Raw genomic sequence first — 26729 nt, 5'->3', positions numbered from 1 at the left:
AAATAGGCTACTTTTAAACTTGTTGGTTCAATCAGTCTAACAGTAAATCACTTTATTTATTCTGTTTATTACTATTGTTAGTTTATGTTACTTCATACTTATCATATATAACGTTGCATTACACTGCACTTTGTGTATTGTGATACTACATGAAGCTGGTAATACTTGTGTACTTTTACTTGTGTACTTGGGAGTTGTTGTCTTCCTCGATAAACAACCACCATTACTTATTAAAATCTATGTACTTGACCTGAGCAAAAAGATGACAATTTTCATTTCTCATAAAATCATCATCATCAAGTCAACTTTTTAATCAGGAGCACTTATCACCAAATGCAGACGGACATTCCCGGCAGCCTGCAAACATGCTAAGTTAAGGTGGTGGACGTCTTGTGGAAATGTCACTGTTGACCTGAGGAGGGAGAAGACAGAGACCCAGTTACAAAACTGCTTCTTGTCATCTGCCAGAGAGAAGCTTCCATAATACCCTGCAGGATCCTTAGCTGCTTTGACGGTCAGCACTTCCTTGATCAGTGCAGAATCGAAACTGCTTGTTCCAGCCACTGATAAGAAATAGTGTTACAAAGGCAAACAATTGCACAGGCCCGAGTGCTCAGACACTTACATCTTAACAACAGGCAATAAAAACGGTTCTTACTTTTCCCACCTGTGGACTGAGCTCATAGACCAGCTCAGTATCTGTGTCTTATCGCTCCGGAGTCAGTGTGTCATGTTATGTATGCAGGGCTGAATGGATGGTCCATTTCTCAATACTTAAAGGTGCTCTGTGGAACTTCTGTGTTACACTGGTCATAGTTAATTATAGCAGACACCGTTTCTAAACTAAAGGTAGATACTGCTGCTTTCTGTCAGCTGGGCAGAGAGAGGAACTATGATCTGAGTGTTTCACAAAGAAATCCGCAGCAGCATTACACAGCTTTCACTTCACAATTAAAGTTAATAATACATAATACGCGTACACATTTTCACATAAGGCCCAGGATCTAATGAAATATATAATAATTTTTGCTGAACAGAACAGAATCAAATCATCAAAACGAGACATTTTATTATGTTTATCTTGTATTCAAGCATTTAGAATGGGATTTGTCAGTCATGTGAGTGTGGTGAAAACCAATCATTGCAAAGAATCTACCCGTAAACTCACTTCACATTTATACTACTGAACGATGTAATGATACAACGCAATGTGTGGCCAACCAGAGATTAAACTGAAGGCAAAGAATATTACAGCCTGTGAAGTACTGTCGTACATGAGAAAAGTGGTATGACATCTTCATGATTTGACTTAACTGTCAAGTTATTACACTGGTATCAATAGTGATTGTAATGTGATCCGCATGTTTTTTGATACAAGCTGATATATATCACAAACACAGAAGAATCAAACCGTAAAGGCTCCAAACCCAGTTCTCCCCTGATGAACAGGTGAATGAAAGTTAATTTGGTGCCCTGCTTTCTTGACTACAGTGAAAAGGACAAACACAGCCCCTGGGGGACTGGTCCACTTATTGTGTGAGAGCTGACACATAAGCAGGGGAATATGGGTGTTCCCCTTAGCAGAGGTTTAAGATATCAGGGCAGTGCATGGGATGGTGAGGTGGGCCATTGTCCCGAGCCCCAGGGGTGGAGGAATCAAGACTGAGGTAGAGTAAAAGGAAGCGGAAGACGCTGCTTGACGACAGAGGTTCAACTCTGCCGAGAAACGAGAGAGAAGATGAGCGATATTGGGAGGGGAGTTTGTGCTTTCACCCCCATTATAGACCCAAAGACCACCAGGAGACGGGAAAATGTGCGGTGAGTGAAAATCTGCCACTGTCTTCTGTCCTTTATTTTCAACATCTTTCTTATGTCATTTGGTGAAGGCTGCTATGGTTCTTTATAGTTAGCAAGATTCATTAGTAAAGATATCATGAATCCATTTCATGTTACCTTGAACTACATTTTATGTTTCTTGATATTCTTATTGATCTTTGTTTTATCAGTCATCAGTTTTTGTGTGATTTAAGCATAATAATAATTCATTGCTATATGGAAGAGTTAAGTATTTCGTTGCTTATATGACATATAAAGTACTCTCACTCTCAGTCACATCACAGCAGCCAAGTCACAAATGAGGTTATACAATAAGATAAGTTGAGAATAAAGCCTAAAAGCAAGACCATAACTCTCAAATGATTATATACACCACCGATGTACACAGCGTGCATTAGTAGTGCAAGTCATTGGATCATTTTACATGCATTATAATAAGGAGCGTACTGTCCTGTATGTGAATGATGTCCTTCAACATTCAGGTAAACACCTTTCTATCACGGTTTATTAGTTTGGGAAGAGCGAAACCTGATATGAATAATATTAGGTTAATCAATGCCTGGCTAATGAAATCAATATCCTTTTAATGTATAAAAGATACAGTACATATGAAAGATAAAGACAGTGGACCGCTAAAAACCCATTTATTATTGAACATACATTTAGCTAATGAGCTAGCACAAAATGTAGTTGTTGCTAGCAAAGGAAAACTTACAGTACTTCTCTTACAAACAATACATTTTTCATAATTACTGTGTTGGTGAAATAAAATATGCATACTAAAGATGCTGCCACTAACTTTAGACATGGCCAGATTGCTACAGGTTGTACCAAGTCTCAATGTCAACAACGCTGCTGTCTATGAAGCACTGAGTGCCTGACTGTTCATGTGAAAGAAGCGCGTGAGCAAATTCTCCTGGATGGCCACTGGGAGGTACTAAAACTAGTCTTAACTGTTGTCCACATGCGTATATGTAACTTATAAGATTGTCCTGAGATATTAAAAGAAAGGCTCCCCCCCTTCTCCCAGAGAGTTATAAGAGAAGATCAGTACCTGTATGCTAGCAAAAACACTAGAAACCGTGGGGTACAGCTAGCCTGAATCTGTCCAAAGGGAAATAAATTCACCTACCAACACTTTAGCAACCCACTTATTGCAAAGAATACCACAAAATTACTTCTTTACACTTCGCTTTTTGTATTCAAATGAGATATAACATGTAAAGCCTTCGCATGAGTGGTAGGCACTTGGACTACCACTTGGTCAGATGCAGGCTGTTTCTTACTTACATGCTTTATGCTAAGATAGCTAGGCTGAAGTAAGCTAACCGGATGCTTGCTGAAGCTACATATTTAATGATCGTAAAAGAGGGTGTTGTCAATCGTCTCATCTAACGCTATTAACACAGGTCGATAATAAATGATTGATTGATGGAGTTTAGTTTTAGGAAAAACAGAGTTTAACAGATTGAAATAGAAAATAATAGAGCTGTAAAATCCTTTCAATAATAGACTGACATTTTTTTGTGCGTCTAAAAGTGACAAACAGAAGTTTCAAATGCTGTAAGTGTTGCAGATGATGATGAGACTCCATGGCAGCTGCCAAACTCATCACTGTCCTAGCTGCCGTCCCTCAGGGTGGATTGTTATGATTTACAGTGGACAGTTCTGCATTTATGTAATGGGAGTCTGCCTCTGTACGCTCATTGTCCTCCCAGAGCCTTCTCCTGAGACACAGACAATAGCCCTGCATGGCCTGGAGAGAGTGTTGGCATTTAGATGGTAACCTTATCAGTACAAACAGGGATTATTATTATTTTCATAATTCAGCTTGCTATTTCCCTGAGCCATCGCCTGTAAAAAAAAAAATACTGGGGTGACTGACAGATCTGTATAGAGCATTATGGGAAAACAAATTTGAAACCAGAGCCCTCTGGTGTGTCTGGGCAAACATCAGTAAACCCAAAACACCTTGAATACAACTTTATTTCAGTCGTCTCGAATTAATCTCTAGAGACAGGGAGTGTCTGAAAAGTTTTTAAGCTCCTAAAAACAGAGTGTAAAACGAGTCTGATCAGGTTATTCAGCAAATTAAATGATATGATTAGACACTAGATCCAAAGAGTCCCACATTGTGCCAACTCCACAACACTTAACTGAAAAGCTGCTTCTACGTTCATGAGTTCAATTAAATCGAAAATCTGTTTTATTGGCTTTATTCAAACGCTTTAGGTTTCTTACAATTTTTATGAGGCAAACTCTAATTTCCTACCATTTACATTTACAAATGTATACAAGCATGCTTTACCGCTAAGTGTTAATGGCATAGAGCAATCACTGTGCGTACTGAACTTCTGAGCAAGAGCAGTTCTTTGGTCTTATAAAACAAATTTTATGGTGGTAAAAAGGTAATGTATTTTGACTTACTGGAAGTCCAGAGGATGTATGGAATAGGAAATATTATTGTATATTATAAAGACATATTAAATCTTGGGGAGTATTATGCAAAAATATGCAAACATATATTAATACATAATACACATTTTACAGACTTGTGTGCCTGTATCGCAATAGAAATAAATGGATTTTCTGAATAATACAATAGTAAAACCTTATACTTGAAAAGTAGATCATATTCTTCTGATTAGTTATATTACGGATGGTGTCACATCAAGTAAAAATCATCACATCAGCAAACTCAGCATTGCCGGTATCCTTTGAAATCAGATAAGCAAAAGCAGATGACAGTAATCAACCTCTTTGGGTGGTGAGTCAGGATAAGAGAATAGACTTATGTGTGTTACATTACCTGTAACAGCAGACCATTGTTCGGGGGGGTGAAAGTAGGCTGCGGAGACACAAAGTACAGTAAGAATGGTAACACTTTGCAGCACAGGTTGAATCGTGACTTTACTTCCTGTTTCATTTCCTCTGCATTTTGTGAAGAATTACATGCTGTGTTTTACTACAGCAGCATCAAAGTGGGTGGAACTCGTATCTCTTTGAATTTGCAAGGACTGTATACCTCCTCTTGCTTTCATATCATTTATATCTCTCCTGTACTTAGTATTCAAGATTTTAAAAAGCACGTAGGATGCCCATGGTGTAAGAGAGATGTAACACTTTAAAGAGCAAGGGCCCATTCTCATAATCTTCTTTTCTTTGCTGTCACAGGTTTCTACTCCTGTGGCTGATAAGTCTACTTGCAATGCTGGATACGTGCTGGGCAGGTATCTTACCTTCAGTGAAACTGATACATCTCACAGACAGCATACACCAAATTACAAATGCTCCCTATTTAAAAGAATTGCACTGACAGATAATCCAATTCTGCATTCCTCCACCCTCCTGTTCTTTTTCAGTTGCTGACCCGAGGGACTGTGAGACAGCAGGCAGCAAGTGCCACTCTCAGGCCGAGTGTCTGAAGGTCAACAACAACTTCACCTGTGCTTGCCGCATGGGCTACCAGGGCGATGGTTTGCTATGCAGCGACATCGATGAATGTCTCAGTGGCCTGCACAGTTGTCACGCACAGGCCCGCTGCAACAACACTCTGGGCAGCTACAGCTGTGTCTGCATCAGCGGATACATTGGAGATGGCACCAACTGTGAGGACATTGATGAGTGCCAAAAAGAAAATGGGGGCTGCCATGCCAGTGCCCTCTGTAGTAACATTGAGGGCGGGCGAAAGTGCGTGTGTAAAGTTGGCTACAAGGGCGACGGCTTCCAGTGTACTGATATTAATGAATGTGCTAACCAAAGGATCTGCCATTGGAACGCCACCTGCACCAACAACCCTGGGTCCTACGTATGTACCTGTAATGCTGGCTATAAGGGCAACGGAAACTACCTGTGTCTTGACATAGATGAATGCTCAGAGACTCCTTATGTGTGTTCTTCATCGCTTGGTTACAGAGGTTGTAAAAATCTTCCTGGCACCTACCGCTGCACGTGCAGCAATGGCTTTGAAAGTAACGGGCAGAGCTGTGTGGACATTGATGAATGTGCAAACAACATCTGCAGTCTATATGCAGACTGTGTGAACTCCATGGGGTCATTTCAGTGTACCTGCAACACAGGTTTTGTAGGAAATGGACTGACATGTGCAGACATAAATGAATGCAATGAAGATAATCAGTGTGACCCGAATGCTGCTTGCATCAACAGGCTGGGGAGTTATGAATGCTCCTGTCTGGGAGGTTTTCTGGGAGATGGCCGCCTGTGTGAAGACATTAATGAGTGTGCAACACCCGACATCTGCCCCTCTACCACTACCTGTGTCAACACTGGTGGGTCATATGATTGCGACTGTGGCAACGGCTTCATCTTTAATAACTCCAAGTGCCATGACCGGGATGAGTGTGCGGCAGGCCTCTGCAGCCCCTTTTCAACCTGCACAAACTCACCTGGCTCCTTCGCTTGCCAGTGTAAAGAAGGGTACATAGGAAATGGGTTCACCTGTGTGGATGTGGATGAGTGCTCGCAGGAAAAGCAGTGCCACTCCAAAGCCCTTTGCATGAACCTTCCTGGCTCTTACAACTGCACCTGTCAGGTAGGTTTTTCTGGAGATGGGAAGATCCAATGCAGTGATGTGAACGAGTGTCTGGTGGATAATGGAGGGTGCAGAAACAAAGCTACATGTGTCAATAACCAGGGTTCCTTCACTTGCCGGTGTGAGTCAGGCTTCATCTTGGTTAACAAGTCTCTATGCCAGGACATAAATGAGTGTAAGGAACTGAAGAATCCATGTGGAGTGAATGAAGAGTGCAAGAACATCGACGGATCATTTGAGTGCCCCTGTCTGACTGGGTACTACCGCCCTGCCAGCAACATGGACTGCGTTGATATGGATGAGTGTAATGACAACCCTTGCCATATCAATGCCACGTGCCTCAACACCATTGGCTCCCACACTTGCACCTGCAAGCGAGGTTTTACAGCAAATGATAGCCGGTGTGAAGATGTAGATGAGTGTTCTTCAGAAGGTACATGCCACCCACGGGCACGATGCACCAACTTCATTGGTGGCTTCTCTTGCTCCTGTCAGCAGGGTTTCAATGGTGATGGCTTCTCCTGTGAAGATGTGGACGAGTGCGCTCTCTCTGATACCTTCTGCCCAGACTTCTCAATCTGTATCAACTCGCCTGGTTCTCATGTCTGCTCTTGTTTGAATGGCACAGTGGCATTGAATGAAACCTGTGTGCCACCAAGTCCGCTGTGTGACCCTGCCTGCCACAATCACGGCCTGTGCCACCGTTCGCCTTCTGGATACCAGTGTGTGTGTGACCTGGGTTTTGTGGGTGACGGGCTGACTTGCTCTGACATAGATGAGTGTCAAAGAGAGAACATTTGTCCTGAAAATAACACAGAATGTATAAATATCCCAGGATCGTTTTCCTGTATCTGCCAAAAAGGCTACACTCTCAATGGATCACAGTGTTTGGGTAAGAGACCGTGCTTTTTTATTGTAATTTTCAAATGCAAAACACTTGAAGTACCTTGGGGAACACTATCTGGGCACTATCACCAATGCTTTGGTGTCAGCCAACACATACTAGAATTGGCATGCAGGAGGTGGATTTAAAGTATTTGCTTATTTGATATGGCAACTTGATCTAATCGAATATAAACTGGGCTGAATACAGAAATCACAGGAATTATGATGCAAGAAATGATTCATTCATGTCATATGACTTTTAGATACCCTGGAATACTGTAGAAGCACATTTTTGTATTTTCTTTCTGTTATAAAATGAAAAAGATTAAAGATATTCTTTAGAACTGGACTTAAACTGCCCATCTAGATTTCCTCTGTTAAGAAATTAGCTTTATTTGCAACACATTTTAGCATGTAACCTGTAAATTCATGAAGGTAAAAGAAATGTACTACTTCTTTCAGGGAGGGCTTATTTACTGATGGGGTTAGGGGCGTAGACAGGAAAGAAGGGAACAAAAAAAGAGGGACACACCACCCACTCCTCTTGTCTATAAGGCAAAAGAGTTCCCACAGATTTTAATAAGCGATTTGTTGTACCTCACGTCTTAATAAAAACTGGCCTGTAAAACTCAGCCAACACGCAGAAATCATTAAATCTTTCCTTCGACGGGATGTTGTTGAACTTAATTATCTCCCTCCTTCTCTTCCTATGTCTCTCCCTGTTTCTTCATCACCTTACTAGATGTGAATGAGTGTGAGACAGGGCAGCAGGAGTGCAGTGAGTTTGCCCGGTGTGTCAACACAGTAGGCAGCCATTCCTGTTTCTGTCTCAGCGGCTTTAAAGGGGACGGAAAGAACTGCTCTGGTAGGTATCAATTCCTCTTTATAACTATCTGTTACATCTGCTGTTTGTTTTTTACTCCATAAGTGGACTCTCCTGTGAGCTCTCTTTTAGCACCATTTGGGGCTGTTTGCCTGACACTGTCCCATTTTGGATAAATTATAGACTTTGATGAGTGCCAAATCCAAAATGGAGGATGCCATCCAGTTGCCAGCTGCACAAACACACCTGGATCTTTCTACTGTGCCTGTCCACCTGGCATGGAGGGCGATGGCTTTGACTGCCAGGATGTGAACGAGTGTGAGCAGAACTCCACCCTGCCGCACAACTGCAGTGCCCAGGCCTTGTGTCGCAACACAAACGGGTCCTACATCTGCCACTGCCTGGATGGATACCAGGGTGATGGCTTTGTCTGTGAGGATGTGGATGAATGTCAGCTGGCTACAACCTGTGGCAGCAACATGACTTGCAGCAACACCCCTGGTTCTTACAACTGTTCGTGTATCTTGGACGCGGTGTACAACAGGGGCACATGCGTGAGTGAAGACACCTGTCTGAATGCTAGTAGTGTCTGCCATCCGCTCGCCGAGTGCCACCCACACCGGGGCTCATTCTACTGCCGGTGTGTTGATGGTTATACAGGAAGTGGCACCGAATGCTCGGACGTGGATGAATGCGACCAATCGCAAAATCAAGTGTGCCCTGCCTTCTCATTCTGCTTCAACATCAATGGCTCTTACATCTGTGACTGCTGGGAAGGGTTTCAAGACAATGGGACACATTGTGAGGACGTGGATGAATGTGTGACGGGGAACTTCACCTGCCCTGACAACAGTACCTGTTCTAACATAGAGGGAAGCTACCGGTGTACCTGTGACGCAGGCTTCTCAGGCAATGACTCGCTCTGTTTAGACATAGATGAGTGCTCCCTTGGCCTCATCCAGTGCCCTAATTTCTCCAACTGCCTAAACACAGTTGGATCTTTTGTCTGTGAGTGCTGGGAAGGTTACCAAGGCAACAACACAGACTGTGAGGATATCAATGAGTGCCTTCTCAACTCTACCTGCCCTGAGCATAGCACGTGCATCAACACTAACGGAAGCCGCCTGTGTATTTGTGACGGTGGGTTCTCCAGTGTGGGTGATTTGTGTGTGGACATCGATGAATGTGCCGCAATGGAGCCGGGTGAGCTTTGCACTAATGGCACGTGTACGAATGCCATCGGCTCCTATTACTGTGAATGCTTCAAAGGATTCTGGAGCAATGGGACAGATTGCATGGATGTAGATGAATGCTCAGACTCCCTTAACTCCTCAGTGTGTCAGCCCCATTCTACATGCATCAACATCCCTGGGTCTTATCGTTGCCCTTGTAATGAAGGATTTTTTCTGAATGGCACAGAGTGTCAGGATGTCGATGAGTGTCACGACCCAGATGGCACCCCTTGCCCCGAGAACTCATCATGTAACAACACAGCGGGATCCTTCTTCTGTCTGTGTTATCCTGGGTACAATCCCACCAGCCTGGACTGTGAAGATATCGACGAATGCAAGGACAACACCACCTGCCGCTTTGATCAGGTGTGCACTAACCTGCCTGGAGCGTACAACTGCTCTTGTCCACTAGGATATCATGAGGAGAATCAGATATGTGTCGACACCAGTGAATGTGAGGATTCACCGTGCCACCCCTTGGCGCGGTGCTGGAACACCCCTGGCTCCTTTTCATGCCACTGCCCCCTTGGATTTGCAGGAAATGGCTCATGGTGCAAAGACGTGGATGAGTGTGTCGCTCTGACCAAGCCCTGCCACCCTCAAGCTCGCTGCCATAACACCCCAGGGTCATTTGTATGTGTGTGCAATCCCGGCTTCGTGAGTGTTGGACCACTGTGTGTAGATGTTGATGAGTGCCAACAGGCTGATGGACAGTGTCACTCTGCTGCCTCCTGCTCCAATCATGTGGGAGGGTTCAAGTGCTCTTGTGGTCACGGCTGGAACGCTACCAAACACAATGGTCGTGGAAAGGGAGGATGTGTTGACTTGGATGAGTGCATGTCACCCATGACATGCCCTGGGGAAACATCTTGCATCAACCTGCCTGGGTCTTACAGCTGTTCCTGTCCCAAAAACAGCACAGTGTGCAGGATGATGACTCAGAGGGGTTAGCTATGCCTTTCTAAATCACCTGTCTTGATAATCATACCTAAACATCTGTGTGTGTCTGTCATATATTTGGATATGGATAGTTTTGTCCATGAGCAAAGAGGGCAGCAATAGCCTAGCTTACAGACAAGGCAACGGAGCATCCAAGAGAGCAGAATTTAAACAGATTATAAGAAAACCAATACTAAATGTTTTTTTAGTTTTTTGTTTTTTGTTGCAAAGGAACAGTAAAATTACTATACAAAAAGACTGCTTAAACAGTCCACATGCTAGCAGCTAAACAGGTTTGTTTGCTTAATGACAATGTAGTGTAGCTTATTTACCACTCAACTGTCTGTGCTTCCCCACCAGAGAGCAACCTGTACCCCTTCGGAGCAGAGGTTGGTGATAAAGGGGTTGAGATCAACACAGAAGATGGAAATTCCCCGTATATCACGCCAACAATATTGTTCCCCTTTATGGGAAAGCTGTACCACAGGATTTATGTGAGTTTCAAAGCCCACTTCTCTGAAAAATTACAAATTACAAAATTACATGTTGTGATATCTATGTCAAGGTTGTATTTTGATTTTAAATACTGGGGAATGTTGAGAAATCTTTGAATCTGAGTGTTACATCTAACTTTGAAGAAATTCTTAAATCAATGCAATCCAAAATGACTCAGTTTCTCTTTGGGCCATGACTTAATCCTCAACCAATTCAAATATGTATCCTTTGGATTAGACAGGATTTTAAACATAACCTTAATGGCAGAGATATCAGTGATGCTGAGTGGAATATAACAAACTGCCCGAGAGTGATATTTGATAGCACAGCACATATTTTACATGATGTACTTTACCAAAACAATATGTGATCCCTATGGGCCTTAAATGATTCGCTTAAGGGTCAACAGCAGTAATAGTGGAAAATGCTTCACTTCAATAAATTACAAAAACAATTCTCTCTCTTTCTTCTCAGTTTTCTGATAACGGTCTCGTCCAGTTTCAATCTTTAGCTGAGAATGAGCAGCACCTTTTCCCGGCTCCTTTTGCAAGTGGTTTCCCTGAAGACATGAATGCGTCACTGCTGGCTGTGTTTTGGGATGATGCTGACCTCACTCAGGGGGACGGACGGCTGTTCTATCAGGTCAGATGTCACCAGGGGTCATGGGCTGGCTGGAGTCCAAATCAGACAGGAATTAGTTAGTTTAGTTCACTTAGTAAATTAGTAGTTTTTTGTTTATGTATTTTAGATGTATTAATGAAGCAAACGTCAGAATGATTCACAGCTTTAAGCAGCAACTTGTGCTTTATATTACTGCTCATTATCTTTTTTTCTTACCTTTTTAGGAATATCATGAGTTGGGTAAGTCAGACGTCTACTCCCAGATCGTGTTTAATCGTACAGCAAACGAAGTGACGAAGTTTGAAGAGCTGAGAAACAAGCCAGCCTTCAGCCCTTCCTGGATCCTCAAGATCACCTGGGACCGTGTGATGCCCGTCTCCTATCAGAAGATCAACGTCTCAGAGGTACGATGATCCAGTATTGCGTTAAACTTTGAAAACAAAAGCAGCAAAGAATGAATGTGTCATTTTTCTGAAATCGACATATTTTTTCAGAACCAAAATCAAGACAAATGTCCTTACATGTGTTAATCAATAACAGATTCATGTTAGAAGCAGTAGATTACAGAAACACTGCTGGGCTTTTATTTTCATCTTCGAAATCTTAACACATGTTCAGGATTTTTTTTTCTCTCTCCCACACAGTGACTATTGAGTTTATATACTTGCACAATCCTGATACAGTGTATTATTATGATTCATCGGGAATGTTTCAAAATAGCGGACTAAATATCTGTGTCTCTGTAGGATAAAACACACCATTAAGGATAAACAGAAGGATCCCTATCATTGTTATTTGAAACCGAAGCTCTACCTTCCCTCAAATCTCTTATGCACTTGTCTCAGTGAAAGGTGCGATGGAGTGTAACCGTTTGCTCTCATGCCTGTCCTACTTTGTATGCTTTTGTTTTGTGCAATGGGAGCCCTTTAACTCTCAGCCAGAAGAAAGCAGCTACTAAGCCATCCTTCCTAGAGGACTCGTTCTGTTTTGTTAAACATTGGTGCCACCTTGGGGCTGTTTCTCCCTCGAGCCATCGAATGCAGGTTTTGGTGATATCTGCAGCCACCTGTCTATTTTGTGTCTTCTTGCAATGTCCTTTTTTTCCATATCTTGTTATTATTGCAGAGTGACACTTTTGTTAGAATACACTGAAAGGTTAATAAATAATACACAGATTGATTAAAGTCAGAGTAAATTATAGCAGAGACACTTAAAAGAGGCTTTCACTGTACTTGATAAGTGAAACAGGTCTGATTTATAATTTTCAGACAAACACTTTCCAGTGCATCCTGACCACGGATGGAACGCGCTCATTTTCCCTCCTGCGATACGGGGACATGCTTTGGGGTCCTGGCCAGAGGCTGTACCACAACGCTCTCATCGGCTACACGGATGGAAAAACATCCTACAAAGAGCCCACTGTCCCTCCAGAAAACCTTTTTGGGCCTGGGGGCAGATACCGGCCGCAGGAGGTGAAAGGGATCACGAGGCAGTTAGGCCAGCTAGCTTATGATCTGACTGGACCGGAGGGGTCCGACGTGGATCCTGGTATCAGGTGCCAGGCGTGGGGGATGAAGGAGCCTGACCCCGCTGAGTGGACGGAGGGGCTGTTTTCATGTCCCTGTACTCGTACCCAGGCTCTGGGGGACCTGTCGTTCTTGCAGGATACAGCTGATCCGGGTTCAAGGGTGAAGAAGCTGAGGGGTCAGCGGTGGGGGGGCACAGGCGGGCACATCTTCAAATCTGTCCTTTCAAACAAGTACGGCTCAGGGAAGAGATGTGTGTATGAGCCTGACGGTCCCCTGCTGGCTGGGTACAATGAGCGCTACTTCTCCGGACACAGCATACAAAAACATATCGGTAATACATGTAGTTTATTTGATTTTATTTCAGACATTTATTATTTTCTGTTGTATTATTTGCCACCATACTATTTTAATTTACAGTACAATCCTGATGGTGTCAAATATCCAGTCTGTTTTTAGGTGATGTTTCTATCCGGGGTAGTTCTCATGACAGCATTAGTTGAGTCAAAGTCAAGATCTGCTGCAATGACGGGTCGTGAAAAAGTCATGGCAGCATATATGAAGTTGTGTTTGAGGACCAAAGTAAGACCCAAACACTGTTTTTAGATTTTTGAATTCAGTCATTCCCAGACAAATTTGAGGGATCAGCTCATATTAATGACAGATTTTGAATGTTTTCACACAGAGCAAAAGGTTTGTTCCTGAAAATATTCGTACAAATACTGCAAGTCAGTAAGATAATAATAATAATAATAATGATAATAATAACTTTATTTATATAGCACCTTTCAAAAGCATGCTGTACAACAGAAATAAAAACATACCAAATACAATTGCCATGTTACTGCCATGCTCAAGGGCAAAGTAGGCAGACAGTAGTTTGTCTGGGATCAAACCTGCAACCCTCTACAATCAGGAGAGTCTGACGACCACTTGACTTACAGTGTAAATATTTAATAAGCCATCTCTCTCCAGATGAAGATCTCCTGCCCTTCCACTGGTGTTGTATCGAGTCTCCTCTGTGCCATCTTTACCTGAACAAGAGACCACTGGACCGTTGCCAAGGCTACAGCTGGGCCAGCCACAATGGCTGCAACCCGGCTAAGAAGGCGTCACAGGGTGTAGGTGAGGGAGCCTCCTCAGTGAACAGAGCAAGTTTAAAACCTCCTCTATAGTCTACCTTTAATCAAAGACTGTAGTGTGATGAAATCTAATTATCTCCTACTAAACCTCTCTCATCCGTGTTGCCGTTGCAGCTATGGTGTACGGCAGTCTCCATTTCATCACCTTCGATGGGACGGAGTACTCCTTCAAGGCCCTCGGAGAGTTTGTGATACTGCGTCTCTCCTCCTCCACCGGCTCTAATATCTTCACCCTGCAAGGACAGACGGACAAGCAGCACACAGAAGCACAGGGGATCATCGAGTTCCCAGTGGTGGTGCGCATGGCTGCCTTCCACCAGGGCATCGGCAAGGTCAGGATGTTAGTGTGTAGAGGGAAGACAGTAACTGCGTGCGTATTTCAGAGACTTTGTGTGCAAATTCCTTTCAGAAAAACAAGCCTATTCGCCTTCTGTGTGGCGGCTGGATGAGGAGATTAACACCACTCTCATGAAGAGCAAGGGGAGACAGCTTGCCAAATTGTGTCCAAACTTAACAAATAAGCTCACCAACTCTTCTGAAACTGACTAATTAATATGTTTTATCTTATTTGTTATATCTGTATGCAGGAATATCAAAACATTATGTATTTGAACCTGCAGTTTCTCTAATATTCATCATTTGTTTTTCAGATTGAATGGAGATGTGAAATGAGGGAGGAAGGAGACGGACTGAAGGTGTTTGTGGATGATGTTGAGGTTCCAGTCAGAGTTGGTAATGATCACCACACACTTCTGGCATATAATGGTGGAAGGAGGAGAAGAAAACATAAGAACAACACAAGTTGTGTTTTGTTGAAAAGTAGTAGAATTATCCGCCATCTTGACCATATGACAGTTGTATAATAAGAGTATAATAAATAACTATGTAACATAACTGTCCTTTCAGGTGTCGTGCATGTGGGTGAGCAGGGCTTTGCTGTGCGCTGTCTGTCACTGAATCGCTGTGCTGCGGTGTACGCTGGCGGTCTGCATGTGGTGGCGTGGCGGGTTGCAGGCCACAATCAGCTGGCGGCCATGGTGGAGGTTCCTCAGACCTTCTACAACCGCACCGTGGGTCTGATGGGTCTCTGGAGCTCCAACCGCTCCGACGATTTCCTCATGTCGGACGGCAGGCTCCTCCTCTCGGCAGACCTCAACCCCCCCTCAGAGGAGAGACTGCATGACTTTGGCTTGTCCTGTGAGTGGACAGTAGATTCACAATTACAGACCATTAGAGACAAAGTTTGATGTATTCATTGCATGAATATGAAGCTGATATTACCTGGGGTCACAAACACGACTCCTAATTTACAGCCTCACTCAGTGACTCTACTCCTGTCTGCCACTCTGTAGCATCCAATCATAAAACCTGCACCTTTCTGTAATTACACTCCAACATCCAGTTCAGAGAACAGTCGCTGTCAGGGACGTTGATAATCCAGAATCCAATTGCCATTTTTGTCGTGGGAACCAGCGCAATGCTAACTTTTGGGGTTGGCCTACAAAAATACCTCATCCCTGCAGCACCCGGGCTGGAATATGAAATAAAAACACAGAGATTAAGTTTGCAAAAGTTAAGGATTGGAGACCGTTGGGTTCAAAACCTCTTTAATGCTGCTTCTACCCCAAGAGCTCTTCTGAGGGCCTGTTGATTATTTGCTATTTGAATACCGACCTAAGACATCCACAGGCCACCATCTGCACTGGAACTTCTTTACATGTATTGTTACGTTGTGTAATTGGTCAACTCCCTGTACTGAACATTTTGTGCATTTGTGCATTTGTGTGTGTGTGTGTGTGTGTGTGTGTGTTTCTAGGGGCAGTTCCAGTCCCAGAAAGCCTGTTGTTCTCTCGACCTCCACTGGTTCCAATGGCGCCTGTCTCCTCTAAAACCCTGCTGGAAAGCGTCAGTCCTGCTCAGGTGGAGGACCTGAGGAGAACCTGTGAAGGCAGCATGCAGTGCGTCCACGACACCCTCGCATCCAACAGCACTGACGTGGGCCTGCAGACTCTGGACGCCAAGAAGCAATATCAAAATCTGGCTCGGGTCTATGGTGAGATGACCAAACTATTTTTGGAAAGGTTTTTGCGTTTCATCATTGACCCCGGGCTAATTTGATGAAGTCTGACTGTGTTCTGCCAGGTAACATGCCTCCGATAGTGACAGAGCCCTCTGTGATCCGCTGTAAGGTCAACTCGACTGTCAACATTCAGATTGATGCTGAGGACCCAAATGGAGACCCGATCACCTACTCACTGCTCTATCCCAGGCCTCCAGGGGCCTCTATAGGCAGCGGTGAGAGACACAAACACACTCACACAGTTAATCTCAATACCTAAGAGAGCACACTCCTCCTCCATCGATGTTACAGATGACATTGCGGTTGACATTCGTCAGAAGGATGGTGAGCTGTAGGCAGCGGATAAGTCTTTTCAGCAGATTGGACATTGTAGAGCTGAGTCAGTAGATGGGTCACACAGAGGGAGACATGCTAAGGCACACTGAACACAAAAAAGACTGGCAGAATAATATAAAAGGATTTTTACTAATGCTTTTTATCAAACCACAGGAAGACAACAGCACAGCCTTTTACAAACCCCATGATGCCCCCGTGACATTATGATTCATATAAATGTGATTGTGTATGAATAAGTTAGCACTGTGCCGGCTCTACAGTACTGTAATACAATGTTCCGCTCCAGGTGACGGGCTCCTGACATGGGAATTCCGCAGCACACAGGCTGTCACTCTGACCATCAAAGTCAGTGACAGGCTCACCAGCTCTCTGTTCACCCCCGTCCTGCGCGTCTGCAACTGCCTCAACGGAGGGACCTGCCAGTACGACGGCATATCTGAAAACCACCAACAGGGAAAGTTCCAGGTGCTGTTTAAGTTTTGAGATGCTCTCTTCCAATGCACAGTTCCCTTACTCTACTCTGCTGGTAATAATCGCCTGACACAAAGTAGTCAGTTTTAAGTTGTGTTCTGTTGGTGAAGCTTTTTAAGCAGCAGACATGACGACGGCTCATAGTACTCTATGCATGATAACAGCGGGTGCCTCAGAGCCTCTAAAGGTGCAGTATGTAAGAAATGGTCATACACTGTACATTCATTTTCAAACACCAAGCATAGGAGGCAGAGTATCGCCGTGGTAACTGCTAACTGTAGCTGTTGTTAGCTAGTAAGGTCAGTTAACCGTGCAGATGGCAGTCATATCTGACTCTGCCTGGACTTGGTGCTCAGAGCACTGGGAGAGTTTTGGTGTTAATTGTTATTAGATCACCTTTTAAGGAACAAGAAGGCAAGGTGCTAGTTGGTTGGCATGCTGACTACAATAGATGTTTTTTCAAAACAATACACAACATCATAACTTTACATCCTGTTGATAATTTAAGTTAATTTTTGAATGATTTAAATTAAAATTTGTACGTATGGCACCTTCAAGCATCCTTTGCTTTCCCACAACTCCTTGCTCCACCAATACACGAACCTCAGTCCAACCCATTCATTCAGGAAAAAAAAGTAAAGTAAACTTGCCGTGCTCAGCACTCATAAAATTTCATTAATTATTCAACTGAGATATGAATTGAGCCGGAGAGAGGCGTTAAAATAACTATAATAATTTACAGAAATCATCAATCAGATGAGACCATCAGGAGGAAGTGTATATATCAGCATTAAATTGAGATTGTTTCAGAAACATCTCTCACTGATCATATATGTTTTGTATTTTTGTATGACAAGGAGTTCGTTCCACCAAAAAGTCCCTGGTTTTCATTCCTTAAAGGGTCACTGTACCTGATGATAACAATAATTGTATAATGTGATTTGGGAAGGAGGGGGAAGGGTATTTTTGAATATCTTAATGAATGTAAAGGCAGTTGTTTAATCTGTCGGTCCCTTTCTGTTCATTATTCTTCCTCCTAGGTGGTGGGCTGCCTGTGTCCGAAGGGATTCAGTGGAAAGTTCTGCGGGAACACTGATGACGTGTGTCGAGGCAAACCCTGTTTCCGAGGGGTGGAGTGCCAGTCACAGTCCGAGCCCGGCCAGTTCACCTGTGGAGAGTGTCCTGATAACACTGTGTCCGCGGGAAAACAGGGATACAAGTGCTTTGAGCATGGTCTGTAGCACGTAAATGATTTTTGCACGCAGGATTTACACTGTGCTGTTTGAAGAAAAGAAAACAACCCCATATGCTGTAATTATCTCCTTCCCGTTTCTCTGTATACCCACACAGACATGTGCAGCCCTCCGTTCCCCTTCCCCTGCCACAAAGATGCCGACTGCCTCAGCACCAAACAGAACTACACCTGCACATGCAAGACCGGCTTCACAGGAAACGGACAAAACTGCACAGGTACTGACCTCCCAACACTTCAGTATGGATGATAGCACATTACTTTACAATGTTTTCACCACACAGCCGTCTTTGTCTGTGTTGTAGATATAAACGAGTGTGAAGAGCTCTCAACGTGTCCCAACGCTAAGTTTGAGTGCAAGAACAAGCCCGGCTCCGTCGACTGCTTCTGTAGATACCAGAAAACCAAGGACACTGATGGATGTGGTATGTGGACAATCGCCATCACTATTTTATCACTTACACTGACTGGCTATAGAAGTCCAGATGTCACAGAATCCATTATTATGTCTGTATTGTTGTTGTTTTTTTGCTCTTTTTTTCAATTCATCTAATGTACCTGGCCAGAATGGGACTCTACAAGATAGAAACATCACCATCTAGAGGCTCTGAGGGGCTAAACTCTACTGCAAAAAAAAGTTAAAAGCTACTTGATGCCTTCCATGTCGTGCTGACGAGTCATATCTAGGGATTCCTATGTATTTAATGTGTCTTTCAACGAGAAAACAAATAAACAACAACTAAACACAATTAAAAATATATATTCAAGAGAGTAGTATGTAATCATGGCTTTGAGTAGACCTTTCAGGTACAACTGTGTTATATGTTTTCTGCTTCATTCAGGTCATGTGGGATGGAGGGACGCAATAGGAAAAATTAATGTTTTATGACTTCAAGATTTCATGTCACTTGGAAAATAAAGATGTCTGTGATTGTGGAATTAGTCATTTGAGGGTTAAAAATACTGTCTATGCATTATTTGCATTTCATTATTTTAAAGGAAGAAAAATATGGCTTATGTGGAGAATCCATGTTTGTTTGTTTTTTCGGATACTTTCATCTTGCCCACAATAAAAACTGGTACTCTAAGTAATTTCCACATGACCTCTCTTGCAGATGAAAGCAATCTATACACTCAAAAGTCCAAATAATATCCACAAGAGTATCGTTAAAGCTCCACTCTTTACCTGACAGCTACCTTAAAGTGGTCGTTTCGTGAAATAAAATCCCTGGTCGGTCACAACGTGAACTTTTATGTGCATTACCAGTTGCACACACACATAAAATATAACCGTCATGATACCTTAAACTTGAATCTGTTTCCACTTTAAGTTAGCGTCTTATTTGAAGAAAGGCACAATATATTGAAATGTCAACATGAATATAAATAATTTATATTCAATCTAAAAAATCTGAATTTAGCTCCTGAAAAGAGGTCCAATCATCTGATCAATCATGTGCATTAATCTTTCTTCAACCTGTGGCTGTAGTTTCTCCTCTGCAGCAGAGCGAACATGCAGTGAGTATTTTATTCATCTTTGATTGATGTGTTTTCTCTGCAGGTGACTCTGCCAATCCTCCAGGTAAGACTTCCCCTATGCTTCCGTCTATGGATTCATTAACTTTATCACAGCTTCGCTCTTCCTCTGATGTTACCATGGCAAAAGAGCCATAAGAGGTCATCACACAGATGTTGCTGCTGTTTTGTCTCTGCAGGGTGCAACGTATTCAACGTCTCTGTGGGCTGGAGGAAGGACAGGTCTGATGGACTCAAGCAGGTGTGTGAATGCCAGTGATGGTTAATTACATATTTATTAGTGGCATGTAGAAGTAGTAATATGATTTCACCAAATGCTTATACTGCATAATGCTATTTCTACTTCTTCCTCAGCTGGTGGACATTCTGTCGCTGGGTTTCCAAAATAAATTCTACAACGCCAGTAGGAAAGACCTGGGGCAGAGCTCCAGTCCAGGTGTGGCTGAATATCGCATCAACATGTCCAGTGACACACCTCACTGGTACATCAGAGACTACCTGGCCCGAGTCAGCACCCACTATGACATCAGATCTGTAGAAGTTGATGGTAAACTACCAGCACCCTAATTCTTGCAGTGATATTTTTCTGCATAATAACTATAAATAATATCATATGATGCACTGTTTCACTTACAGATCTGGATGAGTGTAAGGCCAAGGAGGCGGCATGTGTCCATCCTGCCCTCTGCACCAACACGTACGGAGGCTACAGGTGTGTCTGCAATGGCACTACTGATGTGGACGAAAGCCAGTCCTGTGTAATAGGTGAGCAAACTTTACCTCCATCCTGCAGGCACGGCAATGACTGTGAGCTAATAAACCGTCAAGATCTATTTTATAACTGAGGGCGTGACCCATAAAATGCCTCTCAGAAATGGCTTTCATAGCTTTAACAGCGTTGGTGACAATGTAGGTGATTTAATAGAAAATCATTGCGCACTTTCTGTGATTCACTAACCTGCAAATGACATTTTAACATTTATGGTGTCCTTTCTCACTCTGCAGAGAACATTTCGTGACTGTGATAAGAGCCTTTATTAAAAATGTTTGTCGTGACTCTGCAGACAGAGACCAGGTGAATGATAAGGAGCTAGACCTCGTTCTGGGCCTGGTTCTGGGCATCGGCATCCCTCTGCTTCTGCTGCTGCTCCTGGCTGCGCTGGCCTGCTTCTGCTGCTGCAAGAGGACTGTCACTGGAGAGTGAGTAACACTGAAAGCACACTAACTAGAATTTAAATGCAATTTTGACTTTATACACAGCATGCATGACTTTTTTTAATGACTGATTGTTTTTGAAAGTTTATAACAATACTATTCAAAATATGCTTTATCTGGTAATGTAAGGGGGCCAAGGATCAAATCCTAAGCCTCCCGACCTGCTAACAGACTTTTCATGGGCACCCCAATAATATGAAACACGTTTGATAATAACAATTTAATATCAGGATGATTACAGCATTACATTTTACCAGATTTTACACAGCGCTTCCTTGGGTTCTCAGCAACTAACCTGCCAAGTTTGAAGTAGATCTGAGGGAGATATTTCTTGCATATTAATCAAAGCACCTGCTGATGATATTCATCTGCTGTTTTGCGTAGATAATTAATATATTTAATAGAACATTAAAATAGAACATTATTTTGAGTCTCAAATCATCGATGCAGGCTTGAAAGGTGTTTCTGAAACATCTGTAACTCTGGTCAACTGGAAACAATGATTCTGGTGGTGACCCTGTTTCGAAACAAAACAAAACAAAAATAATCCATAAAGCCATAGACAATCCTCAGCCGGACGATTATTACATTTTTCCTCTTTGAAACCATAACCATGTTCCAATAAGTCAAATTCATAAATTTTTTTTTGGCATAGACACCTTTATTAAGCAGTAGACAGATAGGAAACATGGGAGAGAGAGGGGGATGCGACACGCAGCAAAGGACCTCCGGCCGGAATCGAACTGGGGTCGGCTGCGCCTATGGCATGCGCCCCAACCACTCGACCACCCGCGCGCCACAATAAGTCAAATTATTGCCAAATTTCACATAGCCTATGGCTATCGAGTCCTTGGAAGCGACCACCAAGAAAGCCATCGACTTGCTTTTGATTGATGTATCGACATCGACTTTTTCTTTTGAGACGTTTTTCACCTCACTAGTGATATGGATCTAAGAATAGCAATGCTGTATGTTCATTTTTCATCCATACAACAATTGAGCACCTCACATCAGACCTGTTTTCTGGCACATAATGAATTGTACAGCACAAGACTATGTTTGTAGCTTTGCAGGCCTTCAAAACAATGACAAGACCATTATGGTCCACTAAAACGCTAATGAATAGAAAAATGTGTTTAGGTGGGTCAGCAGCTCTTTTGGGCAGGGTTCAGTGCAGGTCACCACAAAATGTACTGCTGCAGAGAACTGCCAGGCCACACACACACACACACACACACACACACGAAGAGAGAGAGAGGGAGAGTTATACATTCAGTATTTCAAGGTACAGTAGTCAAGTAGGTCTGCCCAGAGACAATCGTTTACAGCAACTTGAAGGCTTTAAATCCTGTCCTCTGTAGTGCTGCTGCAGCACTGTCTTCTAGTATTTAACTTCTCGGTCGGAGGACGGACTGCCCACTCTCTTACTATATTAAACAAAAACACTTCCTAACAGCTTTGGTCCGAGTTATGAAACTGCACTTGGGTAACACTGTGGAATATTTACAGATGGAATATACAGTAAACCAATCTAATGATGAGGGTAACACATACAGAACAGAGATGTTGTTCACAGGAAAACGGCTAAAACAGCATGATTAAATCATACAATGTAAGCATATCAGAGAGTAGTTTGACTGTCAGGAAACATGCTTCAGGATGTCTTAGGCCCAAGACAGGCAGGCTTTGCAGATGTTGAATAAAACGGGCCAGATCATTATTGATAACCATCTCAGCTACAGTCTGTCCAACCTGCTGCTGCCTGACAAGTGATACAGCAGTATCTGCTGCCGTACCACCAGACTACAGAGCAGCTCCTCCCCTCAGACTGTGGAACTCCTAAAGTCATCCTCAACACTCCACCATAAAAAATGTTTATATTTTTATGACTTCCCGTTTATTCATCCGTTTATATAATTTCTGCTTTGTAACAAGCATAAAGCGAATACAGCTGTCACTGGGTTATACAACCCTGTGTTGGAACATAATAAATAGATATACTTTGTACCCGGTACTTTGCTCTCTCGCTACAAGTCAGATGAGAGAATTGATACCACTCTCTCAATATGATACATATGACACAGCAGCCAGTTAGCTTATCTTAGCATAACTAGCATAGCTGGAACAGCGGGAAACAGCTAACCTAGCTCTGTCTAAAGGTAACAAAAGCTAATTGGTTACCTTTAAATGGAGCCAGTCTCACTGTTTTTTTTTACTGTTTTTATGCTAAGCTAAGCTAGGCGCCCTCATATTTACTGTGCAGGTGTAAGAATAGCATGAATCTTCTTATCTAAGAAAGCTACTAAAGCTGCTGTATGTGTTGCTGTCTGTTTTGCAGTTAGCAATAGACCTTCCTCCTCTCTTTTTTTCATGGCAGCTCTCTTTCCCTCTTTCTTTTCAAGCAGGTTTCTTCACTTTGTCACTTCACTATTTGGTCGCATGGCGCTTCACCGTGAGCGCTGAAATTACACAGTTGTCGGCAAACAAGAAAATCCTGCGTATTCATGAGCAGACAGGACTACCTCTTTAAGAGGTTCTCTGTCCTGATTGGATAAAATGTGCAGGGATACCAGAAAATGTATTTTTGTATTTACTACGACAGTGAGCAACGGGAGGACATATATGGGTTCCTGACTAAACTGATAAACAAGATAAAGAGATTGGAATTACTTAACCACACTAGTGTCAATGGCACGCACAGTAATGCCATCATAAAAAATCTGATCACAGCTGGATTTTAAAACAAAGCTGAATGCACTATGTTGACTGGAAATCTGCTGTAACTGCTTAAGTACATCTAAAATTCAAATGTGTACGTGTGTGAATGTGCATAGCAGTGTATCTGCGCATCGTAATAATAACAATGATGTGTCCTTGGCTCTAGCATGTGTGTGCAGATGTATGGCATCTGGGCCAGGTGTTAGTGGGCAATAGAGACACATAATCCCCCTGATGACTGGCCTGCTTTCTCTGCTATCTGTCAACTAGACCCTATGGATATAATGGCCCGGGTCAGCGCCAGCATTGTGGGATTATGTTGTTAGATTAGAGTGAATGAGCGAACAGCCCGGGTAAAGGTTTTGCTGTTGTCTTTCAAAGAGACAGACAGATAAAGACACTTGGATTATATGGTATGAAAGTACTGAAAGTCCCAGATGTGTTGGATATGATGTTTCATTTAATGTTTTCCAGTGCTCCTTTATAGCTTCACATTACGTTTTCACATTGTTTTGCAGCCTTCCGTCTATAAAATACTATAAAATCAGTGTTATATATATAAAATCTGAGGACGCTGGCCTAAGCAACATTACACAACATTAACTGCAATCAAGGAACAAACAAAGGGTCTGAAGAGGTTTGAACAGTCAGTGGGCAAATGGGATGATACATGGCACGCCAGGTTGCACCATCTGTATCTCATTATCAGAGAGGACGTACATATTTGCACAACCATAATGATATACAATCCAAGACATCTGAGCTGCGAATCAGACAACAGTGAGTCTTGAGGAGCGTCGGGGATGTGTGCGTTGTGCTTATAATCAGCTTTAGCCCCAGATTTCAGCATCTTTCAACACTCAGAATATCTAGGCTAGAGCCAACATGAATATTCATGAGTCACTGAGTACTCCACAACAACGGCTGCCCATCCAAACATTTCCATAAAGTGCTGAAAACTAATTGTTTACTGTATGGAGAATTATAGACAGGCGGAACTAATCAGAGCCAGGAAGGTGCGAAAGGTATAAAATGTGCAGAAACACAACTCCTGACATTGAGAGATGCAGTACATCAGCACTAGGTAACACTTTTCTGCACATAATGATCCACATGGTGCAAGCTACACTTACTAAATGTTTAATCAAGTGTGTTATTAGTATACATCTCTTAAACTAAAAATAACAGTTTGCATTTCAGTTTCCTTTTTATGTACTTACTAGAGATAGACTTGACAAAATTGTATTTAGGTATACCTGGGTTGTCCTGACAAGTATTCAGAAAAGTCCAAGTATATTTGATTTATACTCTTACTTAATCTTTTGCTCAAGATATACTTAAGAAAATGTTACTTAACTTCTATTAAACAACTAATACTTAAAGTTCAGTTAAATGAATATTTCAATGTATATTATTACTGTTGGGAATTATGCTTGAGCTTTACTAAAGTCTTGAGTTAAGTTGTAGTAATTATTTACATATTTGAAATTTAAACTACAGTGATTCCTTGTGTGCACCCACATTCTGATTGGCTTATGTGCTTTCTTCCAGCCTCCCCCACTTGTTGCCAGACCACATCCAGGAGCAGTACAACCCTCCGCCCTTCAACTACAACGACCCTGCCCTGCACTACATCACCCACTGCAGCCCACGGATCATAGACAACATCACGCCAAGACAGCGCCACAGATAGCACACACTGAAACCACACACACACACGTACTAGCATAGGTGTGAGTTACTAACACAGGCGGTAATGAGCGCACACAGTTGCACACAGAAATGCACAGGCTTTCAAACAGAGTGCAAGCACATTTGAAGCTGCTGTATTTGTTTTATAACAACAAGATGAATGACTCTAATTTATATCGTAACAACTAACTTTTAAAGTCAATTATTCGCAGTCCTCTCTGCTGAGCGATGGGCCTGCCGAGTTTGAGCTGGAAGATTTTTTGCCTGGACAACAGTTTACAGCTAGTCTGAGCCAGCAGAACTTGAGCAGCTCTTGGCTGGAGATGGTGATGAAAAGTAAACCACTGCAGTGGTCTTTGGCTTCCAGCTGATACCAGGCCAACAGCCTCTTTGATAGCAACATTAGCATTTGCCAGAATACCTGGCGTCAGGCTACTGCCCTCTGTACACCGTCTTATTTAATATCAAGGTTGATATGGGTCTAGTCATACACTGTATATCATCCATCTCTAAAAGTTCAGTATCACTCATAATCACCAAGACATCACTGATTCAATTTATGTCATTATTTTGCGAACACTTTAAGCAGGCATCACTGTCCCCTAAAAGCATTTGTCTCACTTTAGAATTACGCTCTAAATTATTGCTGATTGCTGGATTGTGTCCCAGTTCATTTACCACAGCAGAGTAATTCAGTGTTTCAACAGGCAGCTTTCTTTTCTAAAGCTGGACTGTCACTGTAAGTCAAAAAAAAGATGTGTAAATATATTGTAAATCATTAAAAGTGCCACTTTAGGAAGGCTGTGCTGTGGTGGTGTTATTTCAAGAACAAAGCCACTCTGATGTTGGTGTATTAGCAAATACGTCACTTTATCGGTGGGTGATGTAATTGTGGTTTAAGGTTTAACTTTATATTGGTCAACGGTATCAAGTGTCCTTGAGCGAGACAGTCAGTCTTTATCAACTCCGGGGATTTTCTCTACGCCTCACCCTGACTTCACAACTCCCACTGGAGAGAAAAAAAGGAATGTCACATTGACCTCCTGCAAGCTCATACATGTCAGGCTGAAGCTGCTCATGGTTCATAGTCCTGTGCGAGGACTCTATCTTTAACAGTGATCATGCCCAAAGAACCAGTTTCTGTTGTTATTCTGTGGGCAGAAGGGAAAAGCCTTGTACACTCTGAAATCAAGGACACCACTACATCTACTACAGTATTGTAATCTCTTTTTTTCCATTCCCAGTGAGTGAGTGAGTTATTAATCAGAGATTATTCTTTCATCTAATCGTGGTGGAGGAAGTACACCACCCTCTAAGTAAAGGTAACAATCATGCAGTGTAAAAATACTCCATTATAAGTAAAAGTCATACATTCTAA

The 26729-nt window shown here is 42.6% G+C and overlaps 1 protein-coding gene across 1 annotated transcript; it reads left to right on the top strand.

Moving 5' to 3' along the window:
• Positions 1 to 1733: 1733 nt before the first annotated feature.
• Positions 1734 to 26138, top strand: LOC115596805 (uncharacterized). The gene is made up of 25 exons (XM_030442219.1): positions 1734 to 1818; positions 5011 to 5066; positions 5199 to 6821; positions 8016 to 8138; positions 8280 to 10274; positions 10628 to 10761; positions 11237 to 11404; positions 11608 to 11787; positions 12652 to 13243; positions 13885 to 14034; positions 14166 to 14383; positions 14702 to 14783; positions 14958 to 15248; positions 15868 to 16104; positions 16194 to 16346; positions 16754 to 16932; positions 17979 to 18171; positions 18289 to 18408; positions 18496 to 18615; positions 19752 to 19772; positions 19906 to 19967; positions 20081 to 20273; positions 20363 to 20491; positions 20791 to 20926; positions 25211 to 26138. The coding sequence occupies exons 1-25, from the start codon at positions 1739 to 1741 to the stop codon at positions 25350 to 25352; spliced, it is 7377 nt and encodes a 2458-aa protein (XP_030298079.1). The 5' UTR covers positions 1734 to 1738; the 3' UTR covers positions 25353 to 26138.
• Positions 26139 to 26729: the final 591 nt, after the last annotated feature.

The sequence above is a fragment of the Sparus aurata genome, chromosome 15 (assembly GCF_900880675.1).
Source record: "Sparus aurata chromosome 15, fSpaAur1.1, whole genome shotgun sequence".
Classification (NCBI taxonomy): domain Eukaryota; kingdom Metazoa; phylum Chordata; class Actinopteri; order Spariformes; family Sparidae; genus Sparus; species Sparus aurata.
The sequence above is the reverse complement of the archived record's forward strand: the minus strand, read 5'-3'. Positions and strand labels throughout refer to the sequence as shown.

What these genes read in the sequence shown, in the direction of transcription:
- LOC115596805 (XM_030442219.1), top strand. Translation starts at nt 1,739, where the DNA reads ATGAGCGATATTGGGAGGGGAGTTTGTGCTTTCACCCCCATTATAGAC. An exon ending in GGACGGAAAGAACTGCTCTG is followed by an intron (nt 8,139 to 8,279) that starts GTAGGTATCAAT and finishes GATAAATTATAG; the next exon opens with ACTTTGATGAGTGCCAAATC. An exon ending in AAGAGGACTGTCACTGGAGA is followed by an intron (nt 20,927 to 25,210) that starts GTGAGTAACACT and finishes GCTTTCTTCCAG; the next exon opens with CCTCCCCCACTTGTTGCCAG.